The 21,238-nt window shown below is 29.3% G+C and overlaps 1 protein-coding gene across 1 annotated transcript in view; it reads left to right on the top strand.

The window, feature by feature from the left end:
- LOC107444366 (E3 ubiquitin-protein ligase SHPRH) overlaps nt 1-21,238 on the top strand; it is a 142,771-nt gene that overhangs the window by 17,742 nt on the left and 103,791 nt on the right. The window contains exons 3-4 of the mRNA XM_071188261.2: nt 12,300-12,543; nt 19,207-19,474. Coding sequence (XP_071044362.1) covers nt 12,300-12,543; nt 19,207-19,474 — 512 coding nt within the window. The remainder of the gene's footprint in view (nt 1-12,299; nt 12,544-19,206; nt 19,475-21,238) is intronic.

Below are 21,238 nucleotides of genomic sequence, written 5' to 3' on the forward strand. Positions count from 1 at the left end.
GGGCCAAAATAAAATACACTGTTATCCCGAAGTAAATCACTTAATGGTTTAGCAATTAAAGCATAGTTAAAAATAAATTTCCTAAAATATCCGGTTAACCCAAGAAAACTCTGCACCTGTTTAGTAGATTTAGGTACAGGAAAATTTTGAACAGCTAATGTTTTTTGGGAAGAGGGTTTAATGGTACCGTTCTCAATAATATAACCCAAAAAGTTAATTTTAGACATCAAAAATTGGCATTTCTTTAAATTAAGTTCTAGTCCTTATTCGGATGCAGTTTGCAATACTTTCGTTCACCTGTTCCGTGCGTCTATTTCACTTTCTGCGGGTATAAAAATATCCATGAATATGACAACAATACCTTCTCTAAGAAGATCACGAAACACATAATTGATGTACCTCTGGAATGTACTAGGGCTATTACACAACCCAAATGGCACTTTATTAAACTCATACTGCCCATCAGGTGTTACAAATGAGGTGTACTTTTTACTATCCTCGTCCACGTCTATATGGAAAAACCCGTTCCTGAGATCAATTTTGCTACAAATTTTAGAACCCTGTAATTGGTCTAACACATCTTCAATAACAGGTAAGGGGTATCTATCTTTAATTGTTTTTGAATTTAATTTCCGGTAATCTATGCATAATCTTAAGCTATCATCTTTCTTTTTGCATAGAACTATTGGGGAACAATAATCAGAACAATTCTCTCTAATTATCTCTGTTTTTAACCATTCTGATATTTGATCATTCACTTTTTGTTTCTCAGAAAAAATAAACGTCTAGCCCTTTGACATACTGGGATTTCATCTTTTAAAATAATTTTCATTGTTAACTTAGTGTCTTTAATTTTGTTTGGTTTATAATCATTAATCAATACTGACAGTTCATTTTTAACATGAGAGTCATTAATATGAGATAAATCAAGTTCATCATTACTAGACACATTGTTGATATTAAATAAAAAACATTCACAAGAGCAAGAATCATTAATATTGAAACAAGAACATTCATAAAAATCTTCACTCTTAGTAGTTACGATTTGAGTATTTACACTTGAAGAAAGCTGACTTAGTTTTATTAATTGCTCGTAAATAGTTGAATTTATCATTGCATCACAAGTTAAATGTTCACAAATTGCAGCGCTGACCTTCAACCCTGACTCATTGGGAATTAAAGACATATGGATCTGTATAAGTGTGGTGATGTTCAGTTCATCACCACACACATTAAGATAAGAATAAAAATGAATAACAATTAAAAATAATATACTCTTAAGTAAGAGAACAAGATCATTAGAATGATCACTAATTGCAAGGTGTTAAAACTATTTATTTAATATAGATCATTTAAGATATTTAGAGTTACAAATTTTGTTCCAGGAAGGCATTCACTCCAATTAATAATAGGTACATAAAAAATTTAACATTAAATTATACATTATGAAGCTGCACTGCTAATTAATAAATAAATAAAAAATAATTACTCCTGTTTAAAATTATTTTCTCCAGATGGTTTGCATGTATTTACACTAAAGCTTTGAATTTTTAAGTTATCACTGGGAGAGGCATTTTTTGTTTCTGATTTATCGCTTCTGGAATCATATGTTTTATTCGATTTCTTTGAGCAGTACCTCGCAAAATGATTGATTTCTCTGCAAATGTAGCCTTGTTTCTCCTCTCTATTTTGTTTATTTATCGTTTGAAAAAAAACGATCCGGGTGGTTTTCTCTGAAATCTCTGTTCTCGCTGTGAAAAAAAGTGTTCTGCCCTTATAAATGGGTATTGGAAACTTCTCTGTAAGGCATATTTTTTGACGTAGTGTAAATGTCTAATTCTCGTGCTAACTCGACAGGATTAAACCAATTTTCTTCCTGACGGATTAAAATATGACTCGCCATCTCTTTATTTAATGTCTCAATTATTTTATCGGATATGATTAAGTTGCATAATGATTTAAATGTTTCAACTTTACGTAATTTGCAATAATACTTGAGATGTGAATTTAAGCGACTAACAAATTGAATATATGTTTCTTCTTTAAATTTTGAGGCATTTTGAAAGTTATTCAAACATTCTTGGGGAGTTTGTTGAAAATCGCGCAATATTAAAGCTTTTAATTTTTCGTAGTTTTTCAAATCATCATCTTCAATGTATAACAAGATGCTGCTTGCTTTTTCACCTAGCATATTGATTAAGATTTCGGCTTTAAGCCCCTCGTTTATGTTTTTCGTATTAAAAGCTCTTTCCAACGATGAAAAAAATTGATTAAAGTTTTCAGGTTTCGATGGAACTGGAAGAGATAGAGTTTTAATGCTATGAATTAGATTCTCAATGTTTGTTTCAGGTGTATCATTTATTGTTTTGGGAGGGTCAATTTCAAATGCTTTGTTTTTTGCCTCTAATAAAAGCATTTCTTTCTCGAGTATTTCTAATTTTAGTTTTTCTTACTCAACTTGAATTTTGCTTTGTTTAAGTTCCCTGTCCACTGTTTGTACTCTTTCTTCTACGGCGTTAGTTATCAAATTTTTGACAAATTCAGAATCATTCTTAAATATTTCGGAACATTCAATTTTTTCTTTTAATTTAACTATATTATCGCTGCTGTCTGCGCTGCCTCCTATTTCCTCTAATACTTTTACTAGGTCTTCGTTCTTTGAATTTTTATACATTTTTAAAATTGAAAATTTCCTACCTTGATTGAAGAGACTCTCAGTGTCCAATGGTAATCCAATGTTTCGTTGATTCAAACCAGATTCGTATCCCTTTTCGGTGACTCCGAGGATTTCACGATTGCACTTCCCGGAAAAGTGGACTGTCTTGTTGATTTGCACAGGATACTCCAATAATTTCAGGAGCTTTCAGGATAATTCGAAAGTTTCAGGAAAGTTTCTGGATCAATTCTGTCCTTCGCGACAGATCCGGTTATTGCTGATTTAGGAGAGTTCAGAGGTCTCTCTGCTGCTTTTCTCCAGTCGCTGATTTTTTGCTGCACTTCTCCTGATCCTCCAAGAGCGTAGAATTTCAGTGATTCGGTGAACAGTTCGGTGATTCCCCTACTCGGGATTTAAAACAGGAACAAAATCTGCAGCTCCTTCTCGAGTACAGAATTTAGTTTTTTTTTCCCTCCAATTTTCGCTGAATGTCCCCTTCTCGGGATTTCAAAAGTTATTTGGCTGAAAAATATCCCCTGCTCGGGATTTCGAAGTTGTTTGGCTAAAGATTTCAAAGTTCAGAAATAGTTACAGCTCGCAGTTCAAATCACGGTCGTAAGCCCCCATTATTTGTGGGAGTTAGTGCAGCATAGGAGTAAATAACGACGATAATTTAACAAACATAACAATTTAATAGAAATAAAAAGGATAGAAGGATATAGCAGTTAACATTATTGACATGACTCGTGAGAGCTGCCTTCGCGCAGTGGTCTCCGGAATGCATGTGACTAAGAATTAGATTGTTCTATGGTATAGAGTAAGAGTTAATTATAAATTCGGGAGTTTCCCTTCGGGACTGGCTGGCGCCTCTCAATGTCAAGAAGGATGATGAAATCTCTTAAAGTATTACATAATGGAGAGTGATGTAATATTCTGAGATGTTACACTAAGAAAGTCCACATATATACATATAAACATATATATATACATACATATATATATATATATATATATATATATATATGGGCCATTCTCACAAAAGCAGTCATTTTCATGTCCACAGTGTACTTTGTTTGTTTTATGCAGGGTTTGCCACGTGGGCCCACTTTGAAAAAACCCGCCCTGGTTTTATTGGGTTGGCCCATCTTGAAAAAACCCACTTAATGGGTTTTTTCACAAATTGTTTCTTTTTTTTTTAAAATTTGGTTGAAAAAGAATTATCTCCTAATACTATCATTGGACGCATCGTGGAAGTAAACAAATATTTTAGAAATGTGCATCAAGCACATGGATGGGCGAATGAAAAAAAAAAACTCCTTGATGCCCCATTTACCAAATAAATGATACTAGGTGGAGTTCATTTTGTGACCGTGTAACAACTCTTGCCAATAATTATCATAAATAGCAAGAGGTTGCTCTTGAACATCAAAATGAATCTAATAATAATATGTCAGATATATTAAATAATGTTGGGCTTTACAACTATCAATTTGGAAAAGCAGATATCAATTGTTTCTGTAGCTTTAAAAAAGCTTCAATCGGAAAACATTTCAATTTCAGAAGCTGTTCTGAATTAACTTACTATCGTGTGATGAATTGGAACCCCATAAAAATTATGTATAAAGATTCCATCAATCTGTTCGGTCACCTCATTTATTAGCATATGCATCCTGGATCCCGAAACAAGGGGACAATTTTTAAATGATGAACAAGATGAATTAGCATAAAACTGTCTTTCTAAGCATCATCCAGAATTTCTGCCAGGTGTTATGACATTCAAAATTACGGATCCTGAATACTTTCCAAAATCAATAATGCTTACCACCGTTATTCTACAGTTTTCATCAAAAAATAGTGGAAAATTATGGCAAAAAAAAATCCAAGTTTCCCCAAAATTCCTGCCAATTCTTTTTTCTTTTACACTCAGCACCAGCATTCTCTGTCTCTATCGAAAGACACTTTTCAACTTTCAGTTTGGTGTTGAGTAAACTGCAAAATACATTAGGAATAAAGCTACAAAACAAGCGTAAAATTGATCACCATCTAAGAGAGAAATGTAGACACTTTGAATCTGCTGTATGATAATAATAATAAATTAAAAAATGGATCTTTAAGTTAACTCTTAACATCTGCTGACAATTTTTAACTATTTGGAGAAAGTTTATCACCATTAAAAAACAGTTAAAAATTTAAATATTACTTTTAAGATTTTTTAAATATTATTTTCAAGATTTTATTTGAATACAATTTATTTTGCTTATTTTAATTGTGTTTAAAAATATTGAAAGCAAATGAAAAAACATTTTCTATTAAGTGATACATTAAACAACAATTAACAAATTCAAACATTAAACAACAATTAACAAATTCAAAGTTTTATTTTCTGGATTTAAAAAAATAAGCTAAAACTTTTTATATATGCTTTTTTGTAATTTTAAGATTAATTTGTTTTTTGAAATTATAAAGTTAAAATTTATCTGAAGATGCAGTCTTTTTTCTAATATTTGAAAATTGGGACAAGTAACTGATACTCTGTATAATTATAAGTAATTTTAATTTCACTTTCTATTAATCGTATTATGAAAACATGGAAGACCATTAAATATTTATTCCAGTTTAATTTTATTAACGGTAAAAGTCAGATGAAATTTTTGTTTTTACTGATTATAAATTTGTAATAAGTAATATATATATACACATAAACAACAAACGAAAACAAAAAGATTAATAAACTTGTTCCTTTTATATTACTGTTGCATTTATATTTTATAGTGCTTCAGTTAAAAATTATGAAACATAATGTATTTAAGAATAAAGATTCAAACATGTATTAGTGGTAGTGCATTCTTTAAACTTATTTTAATTTTAATATATATATTTTATATAAACTTTTTTGGATTCATTTCTATTTTTAAGCTTATACATCACTATTTAATAAATAAAAATATTTTCACTTCACAGTAATTAGTTTATGAGTACTAAATGAAAAAACCCAATTTCCCCCGGGTTTTATTGAAAAAACCCGGGCAGGTTAGGTTTTTTCAAAAATCCCCTGGTTTTAGGACTTATGAAATTTTTTTTAGGGGAAAGTGTCTTTCAGAATGCAGGTTAACAAAAGAATAAAAATAAAATTATCAATTTTAATTTTTTATTTATTTTAGGTAATTAAAATGTACCAATTTGTCATTCCCTCACTTGTCCCCACTGCTGATTTAAAAAAAAATAATTTTTTTTTCTGAAATAAAAGGAAATAAGTTTACGAATTTGTATTTTTCATTTCAGAATATTGAAATATAGAATTTAGAAAATCAGTTTTAAATTTGATTTCTGATAAAAAGTATTACCATAGCACTATTATAAACTTTGTCTCTAGTGTGTTGCATCATTCCCTCACAACTATGTATTTACAACCCACAATCCTCACAGATTAAAAATATTTTAATGAAAAATATTTTAATAACTAGTAGTTTGCAACCAGTATCATAGAATGAAATTGCAGTATATTTTCAGCTTCAACTTTCAAAAGCTTTGCTGTGGAATAAATTTAAATGCATCAAACCATGCAAAGTTTTTTAAATTGGTCATTCCCTTATGTCTTTTTTTAAAGTAAAATAAAATATAATCCTATTGAAAAAGTGGATAATTATATGTTGCTTTTTTGTATCAATGTAATTGTATGTGACTGATTTCAGAAATCAACACAGCATAGCTGCTATTTTTAAATTTTATTAAATTTGTCATTCCTTCACTACTGTATAAAATGAGGGAATGGTGCTAAAGTGAAGGAATGATTCTAGAGTATTAGTTATTCAAGATGAGTGTATTGTTTAAAATTTATTTATTTTTGTTGTTTTTGGTTTTCTTATTTTTAATAAAAATAGGATTAAAAATTACAGAATATATTGTACAGTAGAGAACCATTTATCCGGTATCCAGATAACCGGGAAACCAGAAAACCGGGAAAAATTTTGCTCAATTTTCCCGCCATTTTAAACTAGAATGAAAAAAGCGGGAATTGGACTCATCCTTGAAGTTGAGGAATGAATTCTCATTCTTTGGAAGTGCGGTATCAATTGCAAGTTTTTCTTGGTGTGGAATCACATCTGCTGTAATTAAAAATCTTGTTTTTATCAACAAAAAAAAAAAAATAAAATAGAAGGAGAATTGTTTATTAATTTAAACATAGGATTATTTTATGAAGCAGATTGCAGTTTTGTTTTTCTGATTCCACTACGTTTGATTTTTTTTCTTTTCGCGATAAATTTCGCGCTCAATAAATTAATTCTTTTTATCATTAGTTTTTTTTTTGTTTTGAATTCCGTTGATCTTGCCTTGTTCCGGGTTTTAATATTTATGCTGGTGCCTTTTTTAACTATCGTTTCGGTTCGATAATTTTCAAGTGTTTTTATTTAGATTAATAAGTTTTCCTTTTATTATATCGTCCCCCCCCGTTTAATTAGGTATGAAATATATTGCGTTATTTAATCATTGATTTTGTTTATATTATTTAATTTAGGAATTGTAATTATTTTTAAAAAATAAATATGAGAATTTTGTATTTTTTAAACTTGATTTTCTTGTCTAAACTTGCAAATTTTTTTATTCTTTTAAATGTTATATTTCTAACGTTTTTTTTTTTCTTTTTAAAGTTAGGAGTACCTTTCTTTTTTCTCTTACTTTATGCATTACACTTTTTCCTTGTACTTCGGGTTCGATGAAACATCGATTAACGACACTTATTGGTCGATCCAGAAAACCGGGAAATTCAGATATCCGGGATAGCGATGGTCCCGAGCATCGCGGATAATTGGTTCTCTACTGTATTAAGTCAGTTCTGAGGTAAAATATAATATTACCTAATGAAGTTGACATGTTCTTACAAACTTTTTTTAATTGAAAAATGAATCAACCTCGTTAATTTCGATCAACATTATATCTTAAGCTTTTTTCTTTGAGAACTTTATTAATTTTATTATTTGATGAATTTTAATTAAATGCCGAATTTCAATTTGTTCATGAATTCTATACAGTATGAAATAAGAAAGCAATTTTAATATAATTATGATATTGAATTAATTAGTTTGGGTATTTTCATTAGTATGGAATCCCTGTTTCAAGAACAATCTAAAAAATATTAGTTCATTTTTCAAATTGTTTAACTATGAAAAGACAAAAGAAGCTTGTTTAAAGAAAAAAGAATCGGATCAAAAAAGCAGAGAACGGATAAAGTCCTATCCAGATTCCTCTATAATTTTAAAAAAGAAAGAGCAAATTAAATACCTGGAAAAAAAAGGAAAAAGATAAGTGGAACCTGCCTCTCAAATAACTAGTCATAATTTAAGGGTAAAGATAGGAAACAATGGAAGGAAAACTTGTAACTACAGGTTGAAAAAACAAGCTCTAACAGAATCAAGTAAAAATGTAAATGTGACACCATTGAATAATAATCCTCCAAGACCTTCAAGTAAACAAAACACATTAAAAATTTCTGTACATAACAATCTATGTTCAAGTAAAGTTAGTTTTGAAAAGTTACGTGTGAAAAATATAGCAAATTTGGAAAGAAAAAAAAGATTCTAAACTTTAATTTGATCTATAGTGAATCCAGACATGGAAAAGAAGCTCCTGCCAGAATTGGAACTGTTATTAAAAGAACAGCAGATTAGAAAATGCATTAATAATTCATTTACAAGGACTATATTTACAGACATTAAGTTGTTACATAGTTCTGCCTATCAGGCTTACTTGGCGCGTACTCTTAAACTCTCTGTTACAAAATCATCTCTGTATGCACATAATTGTTACTGCGATCTAGTGGGCAACCATTTTCTTTTAAATTTATATAAATTTACTGCTTAATGTTAACAATGTATATATATATGCATGTATATATTTGTTACGCTTTGAAAACATTAACATTGTGAATTAGTAGTGTGGCCGGTGCTTATTGAAAAAGGTACAGGAACATGAAAAAGTAATAGAATTTTATTATAGTAAGGGCCAGAGCCCCAAAATGATAACATTATATGTTGGTGGATATATAAAAAAGAGCCAATTGACCTTGGAAAGAGGGTTTTTAGATCTTTCTGGACAATATATTTAAATATTAATAGGTCTTAGTAACGTGGGACTGATCAATTTCCCAAGCTACTAAAGACACATCCTGACCAATATGCTAGCCTATTGGTCAGAACTTCCTCATTCATGTAATTTCAATTAAAATTGAGTAAGTTTAGTATATTGTCCAATATTATACATTTATAAATGAAGTATTACAACAATAACATTTGTATAAAAGTAAGCTAATACTTCTGCATAACTTTGTAGAATATAATTTTATAATGCATAATAATGATAATGTACACATTTCCTTTTCCTGTTGAAAAGAATGAAAATAAAATAATTAATATCAAACCAAATCTAAAATATCTAAAATAAAAAATATCAAACAAAAATTTCACACTTTGAGGAAATTCTTTTCTTGAAATAAACTGGATCCACTGTTCAGGCCTGTAGTTTTCTAAACTTATTAATTTATTCATCCATGGAAGAAGAGAAAAAGAATGTTTGTGGTTTTTTTGCCATAATTGTTTCATTCTTGAAACAGTTATTATTCATGAAGTTATTAAAATTCACTTATCATTCAAATGGTTTTTACTTATGTTCTCTAGATAGAGAAATTTTTTTTTTGTAGTTTTTCCTCGAGCTCGGACCATTCCTCAACCCCGTGACAGAATCATGGTGACATTGTCGCAGACCGTTACAGAGTTCTTGCACTTTTTCTTTTGAATAGTTAAAACTTTAGTTTTCTTTTCTACAGAAATTTGCACTATATTTTGAATTATGCATTTAGATGGTCACTTTTTGGCACACTAAATTTATGCCGATAGTATCGTAAATCGATGTAATGTTTCGGTTGTATTTTTGGCAATTATTGATTTTCACATGGTTTTTAAATATCCTGATATATTTTAAACAAAATGGAAAATTCAAATCATGCATTTGAGTATTTACTTTTTAAGGCAATGATTCTATTGATTTTTTTGGCTTTTACTGCTATTCTATTGATTTCTCCATAGTTTTTAAATCTGATATTTTTTATACAATATTATTATATACAACAAACTAATCTTGAAACGAAGCACGCATTTGAGTAACCCTTTTTTTAGGAGTCCGATTCAAGTGATTTCATCATTGATCTTCTTTTTGAGAATTACAACTACGTATTTTATGATTTTTAATTATTTTTTTATTGTAATGATTGTAATATTGTAATGTACAAAGAAGGAAATAATTAGTGCATCCCCCCAACAAATTGTGAGAATATCACCCATAATATTAGAATAACAGTGTACGTAGCATTTTTAAAAAGTTCTTAAAGATGTTTATTTTCGATTTTTGTTTTTTAAAAGCCCTTAAAGGTGCTTTTTTCAATGGATGTTTTTAAAAAGCACTTAATTTTCTCTTTTCCAAAATGAGATTTTTTCGTTGCCATGTTTATTTTCGCCAGGAATTGTACAAGAATGCATTGTTCTATTCAACGTTTTCACAATTAATTCAACCCCAGTCTATTTCGGCGTAACGTTTGTTTGTAGTGTATGAAAGCACCATTCGTTTTACATGTTTCATGAATTACTTGTGCGGGTCCGCATTTGAGTATGCTGAGCTGGGTTCAGTGGGAAATATTTTTGTCTCATATGCAACTCGACTGCATTTTGCAAGAGATTCTGGATTTCAGACTTCATTTTCCGCCTTCTGGAATTGAACCAAGAAATCTCTCGAATTTTTGCTGATAACGGGGACCAACTAAACATTGTCAAATTATTTTCTCTAACATTGATAGAAAATTTTATTTCTCTTGTTAATTTCATCGTTGGTGAAGCACCATCGCCTTCATCACTGGTAAGCGGATAAAACCATCAATTGTCAAAAGCTTGCCAACCCTGTCTGATTGTGATAATTTTTAAGGTGCTTATTTTCTGCTGAAAAATTTGGCTACGCACCCTGAATAAAAAATTATTACATGTTTAATTAAAAATATATATATAGTTTTTGAAAGCACAGCGCTTTTGTTATTTTAAATTAGTAACATATATCTTTGTTACTGTTAAAAGTACCTTGCAGAAAGATATTAGTGCTAGAGCAGGGGTCCATCCAGGGCAAATTTTACTACCGTTTGTCGGTACCTTCACAAATTCAACTTTAGGAAAAACAGTAGTTTCTCAAAATGCTTTTAAAAAAGCAAATTCTGAGATTCTCCTCCCCGCCTCTTAATTTTGTTTTTGTATCCCCGTAAGAAACTATAAATCCCGGGTTAATTAAGCATATATAAATAGGTAGCACGTGTTTGGTCAGATTGTGGGGTATGGTAGCCTAAGCGGTCGCTTACACCATATTATAGCAAGCATTTTTTTTAGTAGATTTTTTTTTTAAAAATTAAACGACGAGACACTATATGAAGTTGAAATTCAAACATTATTCTAAACATTCGGGCATGGTTCTAAATTTATTCTAACAGACCTTTATTCCAGACCTTTATTATTTAACAGACATATTTTATTTTTTTATAAAACATTCTTTTCTTTGTGAAACTTCTTTCTATATGACCCCTCCGGAAATGTTCTCATGAAAATAACTTATAGTGATGCATGTTTTTTTAAAATTCAAGTTGAAATTTAACAATGGATAATGATTTTTGATTTTTAAGTTTAGATACAGTTTTAAGCCCGAAATTTTACATTAGCAAAATTATTTTTGAATGTATGAGGAAAAATATTTAAAATTGACAACATTTACGGAGGTCAACAAAATTAAGGATTGGAATAATCCTACAGGCCTTATACAAGAATGCTATAAAATTTTTGTCCAATTAAAATGTTTCTCACTAAAAATTTAATTAACTTGTCCTGAAAAAGTTAAAATCATTATTTTCATATATATTTTTGTATACATATATTGATTTATATACATATTTTTTACTTTAAATGTAAGGTGCTTATATTAATTTGAATTTCTCCTTTTGATTTACATGATTATGCATGATGTATCAAAACTTTACTTGTAGCCTAAAAAATTTCACTAGTAAAATGTCCGTTATTTTATTTCTCCAAAGTTGGCAGATATGCTTACTGTGCAAAATTTTTTTGACCGTTAAATATAATAATAAAAAATAATAAATATTTACTAAAAGTATTTTTTACATTGAATTATATTTGGATAAACGATTTATATAACTGTGCAAAAAATTTTCAATTCCCTTTAAAAGTGCTTGAGATATAGCAAAATACCCAAAAAGTGCAACCATATTTTCCAGATTGCAGCTACCCTCGATATCTTAGGGGTCAGAAATTCGAATCCCTTGAAAAAAAGGTATGTTTATTCAGAGAAAGTATGTTTTTTGTCATTTTTTTTCACTGTACACTAGAATACTGATGTATATCTTTTATTAACTGAATCTTGTAAGAGATATATCATGCTCTCTTTTAGAATCTTTATCAAAATGAAAGCTACTAAAATATGAATTGTTTTTTGCATTTTTAAAAGAAAAACTGTAATCTTTAAAGAAAGTGAATAAAAAATTTATTTCAGATCGAAACTTGTATGCTAATTTCATATTTCTAAAAATATTTTTTCTTCCTTACAGTTTAAACATGCTTGGGGTGAATTCAATGTCCCTACACAAGTTATGAATTGTTTGACATCAAATGTGTTTGATCTTACTTGGAGCAATGAAAAGTTATCTCAAGAGAAAGGAATAGTATTAATTTATCTGGGCTTCAATGAAAATGCCTTTCGATCATTGAATTATGCTTCTCAACCAGTGCATTTTCGCTCTGGGAAAAATATGAAAACTGTCATTAACTATTTTTTTGACATTCCTGTAGAAAGTATGCTATCAATATTTATACATTTTATATTATAATTAAATTTTATATTTGCATGACAGGGTCTGTCCAAGCCAAATATACTACTGTTTAGCGGTACCTTCACAAAGTTAACTTTAAGAAATGCGGTAGTTTCACAAAATAATTTTTCTTGAAATGTTATTTTTGTGTTTCGTAAAAAACGATAAATCTATATTTTTACCATATTTTTGTGTTGATGTTTTAATATAATTTTTAATTTTCACGAATTATGTCTAAATTTTCACAAAATAGGAACCTCTCAGAAAAACCTAGACAGACCCTTGTATGATGTGTTGTGTTATTGCAACCAAGTTTCAGAATAGTGTCTGGTTTTATGGAATAGGATAGTTTTTGGTTTCCAGGATAGTTTCTGGTTTTCTCATTTTGCTTTTGAGAATATTGTTATTAACTGTAATATCTGAGGTTTACAGAATTATTTATTTTAAATAGCAAATTGAACCTCACCATTTTCATTGGTTTTCTAATATGAGAAAAGTCAACAAAATGGAGGTAAGGTACTCAAAAACAATTATCAAAATCAATTTTAAATGAAAAATATAACCTAACCATAATTTAAAGTTATGAACAAAAGCAAATTTATTAGTGATATAGCATAGGAAAGATTTTTAATAAATCTTGATTCTTAGAATTGTAAATATAACCTATATCATCTTAACATAACATTCTTTATATATTCCCGATTTAAGTTAAAATGTATAATTGAGTAGTGGAGTTAAAGATAAGGAAATTTTATATTTCTGGAAATTAGAAAAATCACTCACAAATGTCCTATTCAACACAGGACAGCGAATATTTAATATTGCTCCCAGAGGATAAATGGGAGTGAACATTGCTGTTGATTTTCTATTCAATGCAATATCGAAAAACTTAGGTACGTTGAAATGTAACTTTAGTTTTACTAAAGTAAAAGGACTTTTATTATCCTAATTTTGAAAAGATACTCAGCCTTGAGATTTGTGCCATTTGCCTAAAAAGGAAAAGTTTTTCATCAGAAAGACCGTCCCATCAAATACGCAGCACAAGATTTTACTGCTCAATCGGTCCAGGAGTTAACTACGCATCTGTTACAAATAACAAGTTATATACAAATAAATTAGTAAACATTTAAAAATCATTAAAATAATTATTAAATATGCAATAAATTAATATATGCAATTATACTTAAAATCAGAAATTATAAATTTTGATAATTTTTGTCGTAACTTTTCAATTTTGCACATAATTGTACTGTGTGCATTAAAACGCCATGCAGTCACAAATACTAATTAATACTAATTTAAAATACTCAAATTTTATGTAAACCAAGTGATTAAAAACCTTAATAATAATTCAAATAAGTTATCAATATATAATCAATTGATGAAAAGTATCATACTAGGCATAAAATTGTACCATATAGAACAATTGCATCACCTCGCTTTATCATAATTTGATATGAAATATCTAAATATTATTAAACAGCTAAAAATCCTTTCAGTAATTAAAAAAATATTGATAATAATTAAATAAAATAAATCTTGTTTTACGTAAAATTGCACAAAACAATCTCAAACGTATTCCGTTTCCTTTTACTAGTTTTGAATTTCTAAAGTTTTTACCTATGAAATGATGAACAGCTGAAAACCTTTTAAAATTGTATATAAAAAGTCTCGTTTTGCACAAAATTGAAGCATAAAATGAAGGCAAATGCATTGTTTCTTTTATAATTAATTTAAAATATCCCAGTTATAAATAAATTAACAGCTTTAAATTCTTGAAATAAATGTTAGATATAGAATAACAGTTCATACATTCGTATTTTATCCACTTGCTGATCATGTTGCATCAGTTTACTTGGAGATCTCTAAATTTCGAAATCGTATATTTCTGAGAGTATAATTAATAAAATTGACTTTCAACTGAAGGTGGGGATGAATGTGACCTTAAGAATGAATCATTTCATTTCACCCTGCTCATTCATTTTAAAAGATAACTTGCATATTCTTCCAGCAAACTCAAAACTTGCATACTGCTAAGTTTGAAAGTTAGAAAAATTTGCATTTGTGACTATCTTCTTCCATTTTATGCAAAAACATTTTTTTGCTTATACTGTTACTTTATACAAGACTTACAATATCTTTTAATTGTTTTCAGCAGTATGTATATATATATATATATATATATATATATATATATATATATATATATATATATATATATATATATATATATATATATATATATATAATTCCTTAACATAAAAAAGTCAAGAGCGTATATATATAGGGTGTTTTTTTTTAACTCATTGAAAAACTCCGTTTAAAATAAATTAATCATTTTTATAACATACTGTCAAGATTCAAATGTAGAAAGAAAATTATTAATAAAGGGAAAATATAATGTATGAAAAAAGAAAGAAATATTCCACTATATAAAAATATACTTATATAATATACTATAGGGTCTGAAGAGATAAATAATATTTGAACAAAATTTGAGTGCATCTTAATAAAAGTTTCCTGACTAAATGTCAAGAAAGAGTTTGATTTAAGAATCACCCCCTTTTTGAATTTAACTATGGCCAAGCACTCTCCTTCTATTCACTGGTTCACATGCTCTGTTGCCCACTCCCTGTGGGCATGAGTATGAATTTCAATCTTAAAAAGACACCATTCATAACCAAATTCTAACATACAAGTTGTCTTCTCAATACGTCTTATAGATATCCCACATTGTTCCTTAAAAATAGTTCTACATAGTTATCAAGATAATGATAAATAAAGTGGGGCTAATATGAAGCTGTAAACCTGTTCCCATAGTAAAAAGCAATCAGCTAACCTCGTTATTGAATGAGAGGGACGGATACTTTGGTTTCGTCACTGACGCCAGATTATTGTTTCCTCAGGACTGCTAACTTTCTACACTTTTTAGGAAATTTTTTTCTAGTTTCAATGTTCATTTTTTAATGTTTTATGCTTTGTTTTGTAAATTTGTCTTAACACTCGGACGGCCAAATATTCGGTGTACCCAGAACGGCCATAAGCGGTCAAATTGACCGATCCTTAAAAACATTGATAAAAATTGAATGTTAAGGTATATTAGGTTAGATATTGTTATTTTCATGTTCTCATATGAATCATAGTTTAAAATATTTAATTTTATTCATTTATTGGAAAAAAAACATATTGAGTTAGTGGTTAAATGATAAAAAATAATTGTACTAAAATAAGATTTAATGCATTTTAACTCTTGTTAAACACAATAAGAGGTGCTCGGGCTAATATCTATTTAATATTTATTATGTTACCATCATTATTTAATTGTGATATGTTAATAGTAATTGGGGTAATAATTAGATTACATAATAATTTACTCACAAAAGCGATAGCTCAGTCTTTTTCACAAGAAATACATACACTAATTTTTTTCACTTTTGCGGTACATGGTCCACAGATATATTTCTTGCAGTTTTCACACATATTGACTGTTTTATTACCTTTACAATTCTCTGCTACTTGACATTGTTTCCTTTTTATACCTTGCGTTTTGGGATCAGTTGAAATGTCCTTCTTAGGAATTATTTTGCGCATGTCAAGATGTTTTTTTCTTAACTCATCTGATAATTTCAAGATAAAGTCTCTGCGACTTATGTTGATATCGATCAGTTCCTTATATAAAACCCACGCATTTATGGCTGCTAAGTCAAGGATGTTGAAGAATACATGAACTGGCCAACGTCTTGAACAGGATTTCACAGAATATTTTCTTGCCATCTGATCTACCACATCAACACCATATTTCGTAGAGTTGTAATATGTTATGACTTCCGGAGTCTTTTTCTCTGTATTTGATGCATTCAAATTTGGATGGAGGGAGCTCAGAAGAAGGACATTTTTTCTTTTTTTGCACTGATATGAGGTTAATGTTATGCCATTACTGTGCACTATTTTGCTGGAAAAAAGTTCATCCTTTGTTTTCTTGAAGCTTTCGGGAATTTCTTTTTTTGCTCTATTGATTGTACCTACCAAACTAATGCTTTTCTGTTTCAAGTTTTGAGCTAAATTCAGGGAGGTAAAGAAATTGTCCGTTGTAACATATCTCCCACTATTATAAAATGGCTCCATCAGTCTGTATACTGCATGCTCTCCAACAGTCATTGCTTCAGGACGTGTCTCATCTTTTCCAAAATAAGGAAAGGCATTCAAAATATATTTTGATGCCACATTTGTAGCTAACCAAAATTTAATACCAAATTTATCTGGTTTATTTGGCATGTATTGAAGAAATTTGCATCTAACTTTAGTTGGAAACAGTTGTTCATCAATGCAGATATTTTTCCAGGTTTATAACAAGATAGGCAATTTTCAATGAATTGCTCCCAAATTTCGGAAACGAGAGCAAATTTATCAGTCACTAGCCACTGCGATCTCATTGATTTCAAATCAAATCTTAGGTATCTAAGAATTTCCTTGAATCTATTTCTTGGCATTGTTTCAGGAAAATAATTATGTCCCCATTTCTTTGACCACAAAGAATCAATTGAAAGTCCTTTTGCAAGTAAAGCACCTCGAACATAAAGAAAAGAAATAAAGGCATCTAGTTCTTCTAAAGAAACTTTCCAGTTGATATTTTTGCACCTCGCACTTTCTGCTTCTGTGCACTTCTGTATATGCTTCAACATCTTTTCATTTATAAGCAGACGCCATGTGCTGCTTGCAGAATTAATGTCGATATTTCTTTTCGCAAACGATGTGGGTCCACTTTTTTCCTTCAAAACATTCTGTGTGGGCAGTCTTCCGGGAATATTTTGCTGAAGATATTTCCAAACTGTTCCATTTTTCGTTATTTCTTCTTCAGAGTTATTTTTAGATAATATAGAATCATTCAAATTATCTCTCTTTTTACTTAATCTTGATTTGAAAGAACAGCATTTATTTTTCCCTTGAACTTTTTTCCGACTTTGAGCAGGCAATAATTCTTTATCTGGTTCAGAATCACTATTAGAACTTGATTGACAATCACTTTTATCGCCACAGTTTTCAACATCAATTGTATACAAAGAGTCTTTTTCATCATCAAAATTACATTCATTCTTCTCATTATCAGAATTATTAGCTTCAAAACCAGAATCATCTGACGAAATAGTTTGCATCATCTGCAAAATTTCTCCTTGACTTAGCAAATTTTTTCCCACAGTTCTCCGGGACATTTTGAATTACAGAAAGAGAAACGATAAATAATAAATGATATGTAGATAAAAGAGAAAAAAAAGAAAACTTTCCAGTAAATTTGCTCACTTAGTTAGAAATAACATATCACAACCTCCGAGTTCAAATTCAATAGTCTAAATATGATGCACGCCTTCTGAAGGAGACAAACGAACATTCCAAAAATTCGCGCATGCGCAGATTACTTTCAAACAGGTGTGACTGAAGGTCACCCTCTATCTTTCTTTCGACTCTTCACACCCCTTCATTTTAGTATAATTAATGATGCTTTAAAAATGACAGTAACAGAAATAACTAAAACCGGTCATTTTGACCGGTATTGGCCGTTTTAGGTATATTGTAAATTTACAAGAAAACTAATCAAAATAAATGAGTGAAATTTTTTGTGGATGATGTTTATTAATATTTAGGAAAAGTCAGAAAAAATCAAAGAAATCGGTGAAAACCGAAAAAAATTAAACGCGTTTCAAATCGTTTTGCGGTCAAAATGACCGGTCCGGCCGTTCTAGTGTTAAAGTTCTCTCTCCGAAACTCTTGTTTCTTTCAGTTCTCTCGTGGTGAAACTTTTAATTTGTTTGTAAATTTGCAAAAAAAGTGTGAAATTTTTAATTGTCTATAAAATATTTTCCTAAAGGCATATTAGTTGGTTGCCTTGCTTCCTTGTGAAGAAAATTAAGGGCAAAACAAAAATTTTATATTTATGAATAATAAGAAAAGAACTCATATTGATGAGATAAAATGATTTTTGGGATGTTATTTTTGTTATCTAATAAAAGCTTTAAAAGAAACAGAATTTTTTTAAAAAATGAGTAGTTTGAGAAAATATTAAAAATTGCCATTTACAATGTGGGTGTTTAAACCCCTCCTTTACCTATACCCCTAATTGCTGGGTTATTTATCTAACTTCTTGTCAGTGTTGTATATTGAAAAAACTAAACATACTCTTACACTTCGATTTAAAGAACATTTAAGATATTTTAAAAATCGGGATATTAAACATCTTCTATCATCCTACAGCATTGGAATTCTTATCTTCATTGAACTCTGCTAAAATCATTAAACACTGCTCTTCATCTTCTGAAAATCATTTCAAGAAGTCACTCCATGTTTTGAAAGATTCTAATAATTTCATTAAGGATCTTTGTTATATCCCTACCTTTCCTAATGTATGGAAATCTATTCTAATTTAATCCTTCCCCCTCTGGGGTTCCTGCCAAAAGTGACCACTTACAACAATACAAATAAAGCACACATCAAATTTCTGTATTTGATGTGTGCTTTATTTGTATTGTTGTTCTATTTAGTAATGGCAATTGTTAAAATCTTTTTTGTTTAGTGTTATATCTAGAAATGCTTATGTTTGTACCCTCTTTTTTTGGGGATACATTTCATACTGTCTTTTTTATTTCTCTTTTAGAGTGTGATGGGAGTGTTTCAGAGGAAACCCTTAATCCTGAGCTTTTGCTCTCATCTATCCAGAATTGCTATCAACCAGATAAAAGTTCAAGTGTGTCACATGAATTATTAATTCCTGAATTGAGGCCATACCAAAGTCAAGCTGTCGATTGGATGCTTAATTGTGAAAAGAGTTCTAATTCTCTTAATCAATTAGAAATTCATGATCTTTACTGTGAATTTAAATCAAAAAACGGCCCATCAATTTATTTCCATAAATATGGTGGATTGTAAGTTTTTTTGATACAATTTTAGCTTTGTGTTCACATTTTAATGAAAAATACAAATTTCACATTTTATGAATCTCAATATTTAGATTTAAATGCAATATTTCAGTTTTTTTAGTAATTTATTTAAATTTAATATAAGCTAGGGTCAGTTGGTGTAATTATGACCACTTTTAACTTTTTATTTCAAACTTCTTTGTGCTTTTAAAGAATAAAATTATTGTCTTAATAGCTTAGGTGATTTTTCTGACACTTTAAAAATGTAGAAAAACAATAAGAATAACTTTGGCTCTAAAAAGGGGCAATCTCAAAAAATTAAAATTTGGAAAAATTATGACCTCTAACTTACACACATTCTGGAACTGTTGTTGACTTTTAGTCAGACAATTCAGAAACCCTAACCAATACTTTTCTCGCATCATCTATTCCAGGCACAATGAAGGGATCATAATTAAGCCCTGATTTCCTCTGTATTGAATTCAAAACAGGATTAATCTAACTATAACAGTTTTTTTTCTCTCCTTATACAGTGCTTCTAATTTTTCATGAAAATTGTAGAACATTTTTTGAGTTGTGTTAGATTTCTTCTAGCATAAGTGAGTATATCTTTTCATAATGCATGGATACCAGTTCTCCCTTAGTTTGCATCCTTAAAAGCATTAAAAATGGAATTTTCTTCAATGTCTGATCCAACTACCTTCAAAAGTTCTTGTTTGTTACAAGGAAATCCAAATCTAGCTCTAGTTAATAAACATTCAAAAGTTCTTGTTTTTTGAAGTAGGTGTTTAGCTTCCTGATTTTTTCAACTAATTTGTTCACTTTTTCATAGCTGGATTAGTGATTTTAAAATGTCATATGTTTTTTAAGCTTTTCCCTGACTCAGTTTCTTCTCTTTTACCATTGCAATAGCATTCTGTATGATCTTTCAAGTGTATGAAAAAGAGGCTTCTTTTTTGTATATGTTCTGAGCATTTTTTTCACAACAGAGCATGCAAAGTCATTAATTTTGAGCTTACATGAAAATATGTCCATATAATTACTTCGTTCTGGTTAAAAAAAAAAAAGGGGATTATGACGGCATACTTTCAGGTAATGTATTTTTAATACAGGCAGATAATAATACTCAGTACAAAAAGAAGAAGAAAAAAACACAATTGGCTTAGTTATAAAACATATTTGCTTTTATCAAAAAATTTTCTCATTTGAATACCTTTTTCAAAGAACTCTTTAAATATTCTTTTTTTTTAAAAAAAATACTCATATTTATATTTATTACACACAATTAAATATTTTCTTAAAGTATAGCCTGAGGCCCTACCACAAACTCCAAGGAATTGGGTTCCTTGAGGAAAAAGTTCTATTTCTCCTGGAATGGATTTTTGATACCATGAATACCAGTTTTGTTCTGGGAACTCATTTTGTGAGGAATTATTTTTCTACCAAGTGAGGGGGTTGTAGAAATGCAATTCCTTTAGGAATTATCATTAGAGTGATGATGTTAATCCGTCTTGCGTTTGCAATTTTTTATAAATAGTTAACAACAGTTTCTTTTCAATGCTAAATTTTTCAAGAGAATATTCAATCAGATGAATGAAGTTAAAGTCATAATAAGGAAGAATATACAAGATAAATATCATTGAAATTCATAATATAAATATGAAGACAAAAAAATAAAGAAAGAAAGAGACAAAAATATTTAAAAGCAGTTTATGAAGGTGGCATTGAAATTATATATTAAGATTAAGAAACTAATTAGGAAGAATTCGT

The sequence above is a fragment of the Parasteatoda tepidariorum genome, chromosome 12 (genome assembly GCF_982258835.1).
Source record: "Parasteatoda tepidariorum strain Cologne lab strain chromosome 12, Ptep-v5.0, whole genome shotgun sequence".
NCBI classification, from domain to species: Eukaryota; Metazoa; Arthropoda; class Arachnida; order Araneae; family Theridiidae; genus Parasteatoda; species Parasteatoda tepidariorum.